The 12670-nt window shown below is 43.0% G+C and overlaps 1 protein-coding gene across 4 annotated transcripts in view; it reads left to right on the top strand.

The window, feature by feature from the left end:
• Positions 1–12670, top strand: part of UBN2 (ubinuclein 2) — a 645107-nt gene that overhangs the window by 82222 nt on the left and 550215 nt on the right. For 3 of the 4 annotated variants that reach the window (XM_085601178.1, XM_085601176.1, XM_085601179.1), the window contains exon 2: positions 745–834. In XM_085601178.1, the coding sequence (XP_085457304.1) occupies positions 745–834 (90 nt within the window). The remainder of the gene's footprint in view (positions 1–744; positions 835–12670) is intronic. The other variant, XM_085601177.1, reaches the window with a different exon arrangement.

The raw sequence follows: 12670 nt of genomic DNA, 5'->3' as shown, positions 1-12670 counted from the left end.
GGCCGGGTCCATAGCATATAGATGAAGTCTGCTTCGTCGCCTTTGCAGCGGGGGCAGCAGTGTTGGGCCTCCGGGAACATCCGATGTATTCTCTGTGGGGTGTGGTAGGATCTATGTAGGACCATTGTTTGGATAAATTTCAGTTTAACGTTGCGAGATACCCTCTTGCGATGTTTTAGCATGCTCGCCCAGGCTTTGTCGGTAAGTTCTAAGCCAGCGTCCTCTGCCCATTTTGTCCTAAGATTTGTGAGTGTGATGTCAGCATGCGCCCTGATACCGATGTACAACCATTTGATAAGATGTCCTCCAGTCCCCATATAATATAGCAAATGGACCAGGTCATGTTGCGGGGGTTCTCTGCATTGTGTTGCCCAAGTGTTCCTGATATAATGTGATACAATTGCATATAATAGATACTGGCATTCCGGTGCCCCAGTAGTCTGTACGAATGTGTCGTGGTCAAGGAGGTTAGCATCGCCAAAGAAAGCACCAACCTCCTCCACTCCTGCCTCTGTCCAGGCGTGGATTCTAGCCTTCGTGAGCTTGCCCCCGGCGGTGGGGATACCTAGTAATGGGACATTGGCAGAATAAGGGGTTACGTCTGATGTATACAACCGAGCTTTCTTCCAGCATTGTAGTGCAATCTTCAGCAACGGGGGGGGGGGGGGGGGGGGGTCTATAGGGGTGCTTTAATGCAACTTCTTTTCAGACTATGAATTTGTGTCCATTCCTTTTATTTTTCAGAAGAAGCCGCCCTCTTCAGATCCATTTAATGATGAGGAGAGAGAGAGGCAGCAAGTGGAAACGTTGGCCAAGAAGTTTGAAGCAAAATATGTGAGTATGATTCCCTGATTGTCCCTTTGTCTGCTCACCCTTTGGGCAACTATGCGTAAACTAATGCTACATCTCTGAAGTTGTTCTGTGTTTACAGCATTGGTTCTCAATCGGGTGATCTTCATTGATAGTCCTGCCCGTGTGAAGGATCCCAGGGCGCTATTAAAAGTTTTAAATGACTTTCCTCTTTAAAGATATTTAATAAATGGGAGAAAAGCTGGTTGAAGGAGAGTCCACCAGGTTAGGGGAGTATGGTCTCACTCCTGATCTGGAGGAGGAAAATAATTGTTGTTGCTGCTCTGTTGATGTGCGATCTTCTAGTTGTAAAGGATCTAGAGGTTCTGAGGTGTCCATTATAATACCTTCAATAGTTCCTGGAATCTTGGCAAATTTGAGGAATGTGATCCAAGTATCGCATCTCCTTGTGATCCTCACCGGGTTATCAAATACCCAGAAAGATAGCACTACACCGCGGGCATCTCTGGGGTAGGTGTTGGTACAAGAGTCGCTGGCTGTTGGAATACTGCCTCTGTAGATGTCACTATTTGTAGCGGTGGTAGGTATGTGGGATATTGAGTCTGGGGACCTTTACTGGTGTTCCCTTCCTTTTTGGAGTAACATACCCTTGATAATGCAAATCGGAGTTAGCTGGTTGCTTTATGGCCGTGATTTTCTAACCCAGACTGCAGATAAGGTACACATATCATAAAATTATAAGTTCGATACCCTTAATAAGGTGAAAGAAACAAAGCGCCTCTGTCTTGCCACATGAGAGCATCCTGGCGTTCCGCATGGCTTTTCCTCACAAAGCCGCAGACCCGCCTTAAGTAGCTGGCGGTGGTGCGCTAAACGGCTGGACTCGCCGTAATATATCACTTTTCACATTTGTCCCCAAACAAGCACACTCCAAAGCCATGCGGAACGCCAGGACGCTCTCATGTGGCAAGACTTTGTGAGGAAAAGCCATGCGGAATGCCAGGACGCTCTCATGTGGCAAGACAGAGGCGTTTGTTTCTTTCACCTTATTAAGGGTATCGAACTTATAATTTTATGATATTTAGCAGCACTGCAAGCTACTTAGCAATATGGACTGTGTTTACCAGCATGCATTCTGACATTAACACTCACCTGAGTATGATTAAAAGGATTTAAATGCGGAAGCAGTCAGTCTCTCGATAAAGTTTTTGCCTTGCTGCTGCCCGTGAACAAGGGATGGAAATCTTGAAACGTGTTGGGCAGTGATATATTATGAAGAAACATGCTTTCCTTCGCCTTGCTGAGCTATTATTACTGTCCTGGTGAGGAGTGTGATTGTTTGGGGACAAATGTGAAAAGTGATATATTACGGCCAGTCCAGCCGTTTAGCGCACCACCGCCAGCTACTTAAGGCGGGTCTGCGGCTTTGTGAGGAAAAGCGATGCGGAACGCCAGGACGCTCTCATGTGGCAAGACAGAGGCGCTTTGTTTCTTTCACCTTATTAAGGGTATCAAACTTATAATTTTATGATATTTAGCAGCACTGCAAGCTATTTAGCAATATGGACTGTGTTTAGCAGCATGCATTGTGACATTAACACTCACCTGAGTATGATTAAAAGGATTTAAATGCGGAAGCAGTCACAGTCTCTCGATAAAGTTTTTGCCTTGCTGCTGCCCGTGAACAAGGGATGAAAATCTTGAAACGCGTTGGACAGTGATATATTATGAAGAAACATGCTTTCGCCTTGCTGAGCTATTATTACTGTCCTGGTGAGGAGTGTGCTTATTTGGGGACAAATGTGAAAAGTGATATCTATATCTATATCTATATCTATATCTATATCTCCAAATCGCCTCTGTTGCTTGAAGGAGCACTCGACAAGCAGGTAAGTGAAACAACACTTTATTGCAGGGATGGCTATGTCGTTTCACCCGATATTTTTCTCCTTTAGCCTACGCGTTTCAGAGCTGTACGCTCCTTCCTCTTGGGCTCATTTGTAAATAACGGAATTTGACTGTCCTTGATGGCTTCCCATCGTCATCCCTGCAATAAAGTGTTGTTTCACTTACCTGCTTGTCGAGTGCTCCTTCAAGCAGCAGAGGCGATTTGGAGGACAATGCAATCACGGCGGCTTCTGGCCGTGGAAGGAGCACCACCTACGGAAGGCAAAAGCCGATTGCGTAGGGGCCGTGAAAGCAGGAAATGGCCTGCTTTAACCCGCACAGCAGGGGCATTTCACTAATGAAGATGTTCTTTCATTCGGGGCGCACTGGAGTGCCTGAAACTGAGAGGATTCGTACAGAACCCCTTAAACCCTTTTTAATTGATAAATCACGGAACCCACGATGGGTGGTAACTATGACAGATGGCAACTACAAGTCCCATCATACTTTGCAGCTACTAAAGCATGAACGCACTACTAAGTGAGAATCATGGGAAGCCATCAAGGGCAGTCAAATTCCGTTATTTACAAATGAGCCCAAGAGGAAGGAGCGTACAGCTCTGAAACGCGTAGGCTAAAGGAGAAAAATAACGGATAAAACGACATAGTCATCCCTGCAATAAAGTGTTGTTTCACTTACCTGCTTGTCGAGTGCTTCATCAAGCAACAGAGGCGTGGGTGCAGCCATCTTAGGACTCTCGAGTCCTAAACAAAAATGGAGACATAGGGGACAGAGTAGGGATAAATTGACTCCCTAGGCCTTGTGGTCGGCTCCCCGAGGGACCCTTCTTGTGCCAAAAACGTAATTGTTGAATTTTGCCACAAATTTGCGGATGATACTCAAATGTGCAGCCAAAAAAAGCATGGGTGCCAAGGCTTCTTCCTATTCCCGCCCCCCCCCCAGGGTGGGCCAGGGCCTAAGGAGGTTGGGGTACTGGGTATTAATGTATATTTTTTTGGGGGGGGGGGGGGGGTCATGGGCCACCCTCAAGCTGTTTTAGGACACTGGGACCCCATCCCTGAGACCTAATTTGATAAATTGGGGGAAGATTAATTGGGCAGAGGACCCCTCCCTGGGGCCCTAAAGCATATTTTAGGGAGAGCCCCTGAACATTTAAAATGACCTGGGGACCCCATCCCCCAGTACTAGCTCATTTGCTGTGTCCTGGGAGTCCATCCCTGGGATACAGCAGTGTTCTCACCCACAACGGCGTAAGTGAGGAAACCTGCAAACTAAAAGTCTGCTCCCAGCATGCGGGAACGTTAATAATTATCTCTTCTGCTGAGAGCAGACTTGTAATCTGTTTCCCTGGCTGCACTGATACGGGTAGGGAAACGGATCAACAGATTGCCCCCGCCTGAGTTAAAAACTAGCACTTTAACCGCCCCCGCCCCCCCCCCCCCCCCCCCAAAAAAAACCTGAAATTCGGCAGTTATAGTTCTTTGAGCAAACCACAATAACTTGTCTCCGCCGTGCACGGTGTATGAACTCTCATATTACATCACTCATGACATGTTAAATGACAACTATGACATCACTGATGGCATCATCCAGTGAATATAACAGTTTGTCATATGCTTTTCATACTGGAAAGTATCAGTGAGCCACATGTACACCCAGTTTTCTACCACCTTTTGTATTTCTAGTAGATATAACATTTTGATCATGAAGGACATTAAGCATATATATTTCACGAAGGTTGATTCAAAACCGGAAAAGAATCCACACGAGCCCACTCGATCGTCAAAAGCAGCTTTATTCTTCACAGGGCAGAAGAGGACGACGCGTTTCGACCACGTCCGTGGTCTTGGTCACATGACCATAGTCTCCATTTGCACCAGTTAAATAGGGTAAGTGCACTTATATATATATATATATATATATATATATATATATATATATATACCCCCACATTTAGGCCCTTTATACTGTTTTTCAAGCTGCTTAAGAAACCTGATATCGTTGTATAATTAAATCAACATCTTATTAAACCTTAATGACCAAACACTCTTTTGAATAGTATTTATTTGCCTTAATGGGGTATAGCTGTAAAATACCTAATCTAACTTAGAATTTGAAGTTCAAATCTGTGCTTTAGCCCCGATTAAGGCAGGTTTGTAAAAATATCCTACACTTAATATTCAATGAGCAGAATGCCATGTACCGTTACAGCAACGCTTACAAGTATTCGTCAACTTTAACCTTTTGTAAGTGAGTCATCCGTAGATTATACATTTTTCATCAATGTATAATGTTGCAGAATTTTAAACGACTGGAAATAAATGTCAGTACTTTTTTTATAAATCTTCATTTTATTAGAAAATTGTTGATCAAACAATGACAACTCTTTATTGTCAGCATACGGACAGAAATCCACAGATGAGTGCTGTATTGTAAACATAAGCTTTAGTTTTTCTCTCATTTTGGTAACAGGACTTTGATTTATACAACAACTTGCGTTACGTAAGGCTACAACTCTAACTAGTAGCTCTTATTCTCTACCTTGTTTAAATGAAGAATAGTTTTTTTTTTTCTTTTTTTTTTTAGTCCTCATAAGCCTCTTTATTAGGAAGAAAAACAAACATTCTTCCTCTTTTGCACATCTCGATGGGCACCTGAGGCCTCTGCCCCCTTATGCTTCGGCAATACGGGTAGGTATGTGTAGGAGTAAAAGACAAGGAAGGAGGGATCATGTCAATTTGTCCGCTTTTTTTCTCTCTCACTTTCCACCAAGCAGAAAATATCACAAATACCATAAACCCGAATGCCTAGCGAGGCTGGTAGGCATAATCATAGGACCATTAAGAAATTACCTATTATGATTTAAGTTATTACACCATTCAGTAAAAGGGAGCCAAAAGTGTACATCTCTAGTGCTCTTTCCATCTAAAGTGACTATATAATTAGCTGAGCTTAACAGATTATCTAAGTTTGGGGAGAGAGGAGACACCCATAGTTTACAGATTTCTCTCTGTGCAAGCAATGCAATGTAAAAAGTAAGTCTCGCCTGATCATTAGTAATTTTTACTTCAGGCTCCAATTGCCCAAATATGACAAATAAGACGCTTACCTTAACTTGCAGCTTAAGCATTTGGGATAGCATCTCAGTCACTTCATTCCAATAAGTTTGCAACTTTACACATTCTAAAAACATGTGGATATCCTCTGCCTTCATTTTATCACATTTTGGACAAGGAACTTCACCTCTTCTCCCAAACCTTGACAACTTCAAAGGTGACCAGTAAGCTCTATGGATAGAAAAGAGATGGTTTCTTCTCAGGTGCGCGGGCTTAACTGATTTAAATAGCATAGCCATAGATACTTGCCAGTACTTTTCCAGCGATGATTCCGGCAAGTATTTCCCCCACAGCTCCATTGGAAGCGTAAAATCTCCATCTTCGGATTCCACCAATAACCAGTAGATCATCGCCACCTCCTTTTTTTTTTTTGACGCAGTTGCAGCTTCATTTTAAACTCTAACTCATTTTGTTCCCCTATTTTTGTTCTTGGGTCAACGAGCCAGCTCTGAATTTGCATATATTTAAATCTGGAGTGTCTAAAATGTGTAATCTGGCTACAGCTTTCCCAAGAAATAAGTCTTCCCCTCCTTTATTAGCTGGTCCCATTGTCTGAGGCCTCCCTGTAATAGGGGTCTAGCCAAGCTGTCTTTTGTCCACTCTGGAGAGCCGGAACTATCCCAAATAGGGGCTAGAAGACTATGATAAGGAATTTTCAAAGTTCTTCTCACATTGTACCAAGTCTCTGCAAGCCCCTTCAAGATCTTCCACCTAACCTTTTTGTTATTTGGGGTCAGCATACTTAAAAATGAAACCCTCTTTCCCACCCGGTTCTAGGTTCGCTATTGTGCACCACAAGCCTCCTGCAATTGAGGGGTTAGGTGAGTTAAAGAGATGCTTGCCATTCTTCAAGAGAAAAGCCCATGAATAGAAGAGGAGATCTGGTAAGGCAATTCCTCTTTCTCAGCCCTTCTCCGTAGCTTCTTCCAGGCTATTCTTGGTCCTTTACTTGCCCAAATAAAAGAACCCAAATCCCCTTGTAGATTCTTGAGCCAAAGCGTTTTAAAAGGTAGGGGTATTGCATCAAAAAGAAAAGTAAGCTTTGGAAGAATTACCATCTTAATCAAGTTGCTTCTTCCGAAAATTTTAATTGGAGGTGAGACCAGGATTTCAAAAGTTTAACAATCTCCTTCCGAACCTTATCAAAATTAAGTTTCGCTATCTTGACAATGTCATGCGATACCATAACTCCCAGGTGCCTAATCTCATCCTTCCCAGGTGCCCCCTCTATATTCCAAGTCATGACTTCGGACTTATCTTCATTAACCTCATAACCCAAGGCCGTCCCGAAGTCAGTTGTTAAGGCCATTAAGCGCGCCCAGGTTTTCCTTATATTTGTAGAGAGGATCACTATATCGTCGGCGTAAAGCCCCAGTTTTTTCTCCCAATCAGCAAATCTAAAAGGCTGAAGTTCTGGATCTTCTCTGATCTTCCTTGCCAGAGGCTCTATATATAAATTGAAAAGCAAGGGCGATAGGGGACACCCCTGCCTCGTTCCTCTTGAAATCTTTACTGGTTGAGACCATTAATTAAAATCCGAGCCTGGGGAGCTTGATAGAGACCAGCCAAAGCATTACTAAAATGTATAGCTAAGTTTAGGGATGTAGTCACTTCCTTCAGGTATGTCCAATTTACCCTGTCAAAAGCCTTGGTAGCATCCAAGGCCACCAAGGCTAAAGGCAGATGGTAAGTAGATGCTAGGTCAATCGTGGCAATCAATGAGAAGGTCAGATCTTTCAGAAACCTTCCCCAAGTAAAACCTTTTTGGTCATCATGAGTTAAATCCACCATCAACCCATTTAACCGATCCGCCAGAATCTTCGTGTAGATCTTATAGTCCCTGTTTAGCAAGGAAATGGGACGATATGAGTCACATTTTTTTGAGCATTTTCCAGGTTTCAATATCAAGGCTATCGTGGCTTCCTTCCAGGAGGCTGGCATGACCTTATGTTCAATGTACAGCTCATTAAACATTTTAGTTAAAATGGGAGCTAAGGTGTCCGCCAAGATTTTATAAACCTCTTTTGGAATGCCATCTGGCCCTGTGACCTTCCCCTTCTTTAGATGCGCCATTATATTTCCCACTTCCTGAACTTTTATTTTACCATTAAGAAAAGCTGCTTTTTCCTCGACGGGCAGTTATCCATACCTGATCCTACCCATTTACTAAGAGTATCTTTAGATGGCATAAGATCTTCCTGATGTACTCTATTAAAATGATTTTGGAAAACTCGCTCAATCCCTTCGCTATCCTCAACTAGGTCGCCTGTTTGTTCACAGATAATTCTCTCAACCCTATTTCTCAGTTGTTCTTTCTTTGCTTTCCATCCTAGAAGTTTACCACACCCCTCAATGTACTCAAAATGTGCCATTTGACTGGCTTCCCATCTCTTTCTCACCCTTTCTTGCATTACCATGGACAAATTAACCTTCTGCTGTAGCAGTTCTTGCAGCGTACTTATCCTCATCTGCTCATCTATGCTATGGTTCCTTAATTCTTTTTCTAAGGAACGGATCTTTTCCTCCAGTGCCGTTACTTCTTTATGATAATTTCTCCTTTTCTCAGCCGCTAAAGCCCCCAACCTCCCCCTCAGGAACGCCTTATAAGCATCCCAAGCAATCCCAGGGGCCACTGATCCCCAATTGATCTAAAGAAACTCTTCTGTTTCATTTTTTAGACCTTGTACTGCCTCCTCCTCCAGTAAAATTGTGCCGTCTAAGGTCCATCTAGACTGATCCGCAGCCCACCTGGCCTCTAATATAAGCATTACAGCTGAGTGGTCTCACAGATGGGCTCCTATATGCTCAACCTGCTGTACCTCATCTTTAATCTTATAGTCCACCAAAAAATAATCTATTCTGGACTGATGTCTATACTTTTTGTTGAAGAAAGTAAAGGCCTTTTTCTCTCCCGCTTTCCACCTCCAAATATCGAGCAACCCTAGATGTTCCATCATTTGTTTGATTAATCTAAACATATTAGGGTTAGTCTGAGCTTTACTGCATATAGACCTATCTAATGCTTTGTTCAACACCACATTAAAGTCGCCAGCCAGAATAATTGGATCAGATGTGTCTAAAAGCCTCTCCCAAAGATCTTGCAAGGGTGTCACATCGTCATGGTTTGGCCCATAATATCCTGCTATTGTAAATGATCTAACTCAGATCTTAACTTTAGCTACTACCCATCTGCCTGCCTTGTCAGATGAAAAGGAGTCTAAACTAACTTGAGCCCCATACTTAACCCCTTCAGTGCCCGCCCCTTTCCCCGCCCTGTGCCGGCCGTTTCATTAGCGGGCGGGGTTTATGACGAGCTGGTCTCGTCATGGGCACAGCGCAACCGCGGCCCATGACGAGACCAGCTCGTCATGGGCATTGAAGAGGTTAAATAGAATCGCCACCCCTTTAGTCACTGCTGTTTGAGCTGTGCATGCATACTGTGCAACCCATTTCACGGTCTTAAACAGCTCCACTGCCTCCTTCTCGGTCAGATGGGTTTCCTGAAGTATGATATTATGGGCTGGAGAATCTTTCAAATACTGAAGTATTTTCATCCTCCTACTTCTAACCCGTAGGCCATTTACATTCCAAGACAATATTTTTATGTTTCTAGCTTTCTTACTACCCATCCTCTAATACTATTAAGAATCCAAGTTTTGTGAAAATATTAAAAGAGGTTATAGAGGACTTATTTTTAAGAATTTTTTCCCACTGCTCCCCACCCTGTGCATTCCCCTCCCATAGAGAAGCCCCGCCCCACATCCTCAATGACCAATAGGTCATCTGGATTTCCCCCAGAGCGTACACTACCAAACTTTAAAAAAAAAAAAAAAAAGATATTTTACCATGTCCTAAGAAGACCCGGGGAAGATTTTTTAATAGTTATTTCTTTAATATATATCTATACAATGTATACATATATGTATATTTTTTCCCCCTTTTCCTCTTCCTACCCTTCTTTTTGACCCACAACTTCTATAAAGATTTTTTTTTTCCCCTTCTCATTTGTTTAACAACTCCATCCTCGAAAAAACTATTTCCCTTCCCACTCTCCCTCGCTTTTCATCCTCATTCTTCCCTTACAGCTTATATTGATGTTTAGCCAAGGTTATGTTTATTTACCGATATAACCAGGAAAATGTATTATTTTTTAGTCGCCTGAAAGTCCTTTAGGAACTAGTCTACTTTTTCGCCAGAATGAAAAATAAACATTTAATTATTTATCATCACCTTTAAATAAGCCGGGAATCTTAACTGAACTACCGCTCCCAAGCCTCTCAGTTGGTCCATCCTTTTTCCTAACTCCCATTGCCTGTTTGAGGTAGCAGCTGAGACATCTGAACGGAATTCATACTTTACACCTTCTACTTCTACTGATTTCAAACTCAGTGCTTTAGAGAGTATTCTCTCCTTTAGGGAGAATGTTAAGAAGTTGATCAAGATTTTCCTAGGTTTTACCCTGTTTGTATTTAGCCTGAACGGGTCCCTATGTACACGCTGGATGTCTTTGCTTATTTCTTCTTCAGACTCCTCCAGCTGTAGTTCTCTCTTAATCATGCGTACTACAAAGGTTTTTATATCCTCCCCCTCTCTGCCTTCAGGGACTTTTAAAAGTTGTATATTATTCCTTCTCTGGAAGTTTTCCAACCTCTCAACCCTCTCGAAGTACTCTCCCTCAGAGGACTTTAACTTCGTAATCTCCGTTGTATTCAAAACAACTTGCTCCCTCCTCTTTTACTTCCCTCTCCAGTTGGGCCGTTCTGCTGCTGAGATCGTGTATCTTTTTTTACAGGTTATCACAAACTTGTCTTATTTCTTTCTGGTTCCCTTCTGATGTCACAAACCTAGACCTCATCTCCACTGTGAGAGCCTTTAGCAGCCCACTCAGCGTCTGCTCCTCACTCGCCATCCCTCCTGACGGTCCTGGGGCTCCTGGATCATGAACCAGGATCTTGTAAATTAACAGTTGCTGTGATTTATTTTGGGGCACAAGGGGCATCTGGGTGCTCATAGTTATATCTTCATCGTCCGGAAACTCAGCCAGGATTTGGAATCTGTTAGAGGAGATATTTTCACTCCAATCACTGAGCTCTTTAGGCATTTTATTAGAAATTTCATTTTCTATGATCTTCTTTTCTATCACCTTATCTCCCTTACCTCCCTTCTCTCCCTCCATCCTGTTTTCTGCTAGGAAAACTGTTTGGGGTGTAACCTTAAAAAAAGTTTTGAGGGAGGGAGTAACCTTTAGGTCCTGCCTAGATTTTCCCTTTTGAACAACAGTCTTCCTTTCTTTTATCTTCTTCACTGTTATTTTTACCCCCCTCTCCCTCCACGTTTTCCCACCCTGATATTAATTTGATTTCGCTTCCCTTACCCCCCCCTCTCTCTCTTAATCTTCCTTAAAAGACCTCGTGGGTGTGGATGTGGGCATGGAGGCAAACCCGGGGGAGATTTTCCTAGAAAATCATTTAGCTCGGGGCCAATACTGGAGCCAGGACTCACACTCCCAGATAGCCCCTCTTGCGACTCACCCTATTTACAAATGACTGTGTCCAGAGCCTCCTCTGCACGCTTCGCAACTCTTCTCCCAGGTAGACCCTCCAGCCTGCTGTCTCCACGACCACCCTTCCCCCGGAAGGAGATTCTGGCTGCCGCGCCTCTGCCCTTTCGGAGCTCCAAGGTCGCCCTCCCCCACGGCCGCTCCGCTGCCTCCACTGCTTCCTCCACCCTGATGCCGAAAGCGTCACTTCCACCGCTATCGATCTTCAAAGACCCCCGGGGGGGGCTCAACTGCTCCACCGCCTCGCTGCCTGCGTCTCAGATCACAACGAGACCGCCGAACACCAGCAGCAGATCCACAGTAAGGGAGTGTAGGGAAACAGAGAAAAACAGGGAGAAAATCTTAAAAATAAGACTGAAGGGAGAGTTAATGGGTCTTCGCAATACTCTACACCTGTTCTAGCTTACTATGGACATGGGCAATAGCTATTCTGGTAACGCTCTGGCGGTGCCTCCGCGACCTGCTAGACGCTGGCCGCCATGTTCTCCCCTCATGAAGAATTGTTTGCACTTGAAAGTTTGCTACTAGTTAAACAGTGCACCATATAAACTATACTACAGTGAATCAGACTTTTCTCAATTACTACACTATTTATATTTCATAGATACACCTATGTATCTAGAGTCAATGTATGCTGTGTATGTTTGTGGGCCCTTTAGTAATTGGTCAAGCAGTTTATAGAGTAATTTGAGTAGCAGTAGCATGGATGATGTCATCCGTGATTTCATCAATGATATTTAGCGTGTCATGAGTGATGTAATATGTGAAGTCGTAAGCAGTGAATGGCGGTGTAAGTCAGTTAGCTCACTGAACTATAACAGGCGTTTTGTTTTTATACACGTTCGATTTTAACTCATTTTATTTATTTTTTAAATATATTTTTATTTTATAAAAACACATACCACAGACAGAAAAACAAAAGAATGCAAAAAACAACTTATATCTATATATCACAATATTCCTTGTCAGAACACCATTATAATCATGTAAATAATGAGTTGCAAAGAACAAAGACAGCTAACATCTAACTTATGCCAGGGAACATATTCATGAAAGAGAAAAACATATTATTAAATTTGAATAGTTCATCATAATAAGCAAATTACCTTTCTTGAATTAATCCATTAGCCCAATCTTTTAATGGACTCCAAGTCTTCAGCCCTTTGCTTCTTCCTTTTCTACCTTTTTGTTCATAGAGTACTTTTTCCAGATTAAATATTTGTAATAGTCGGGCTTTCCATTGCTGAAAAGTTGGGGGGGAAGGATCTAGCCACGC

This window comes from Triturus cristatus, chromosome 4_2, assembly GCF_964204655.1.
Source record: "Triturus cristatus chromosome 4_2, aTriCri1.1, whole genome shotgun sequence".
NCBI lineage: Eukaryota > Metazoa > Chordata > Amphibia > Caudata > Salamandridae > Triturus > Triturus cristatus.
Note: the sequence above shows the minus strand (reverse complement) of the source record. Positions and strands in the feature narration are given on the sequence as shown.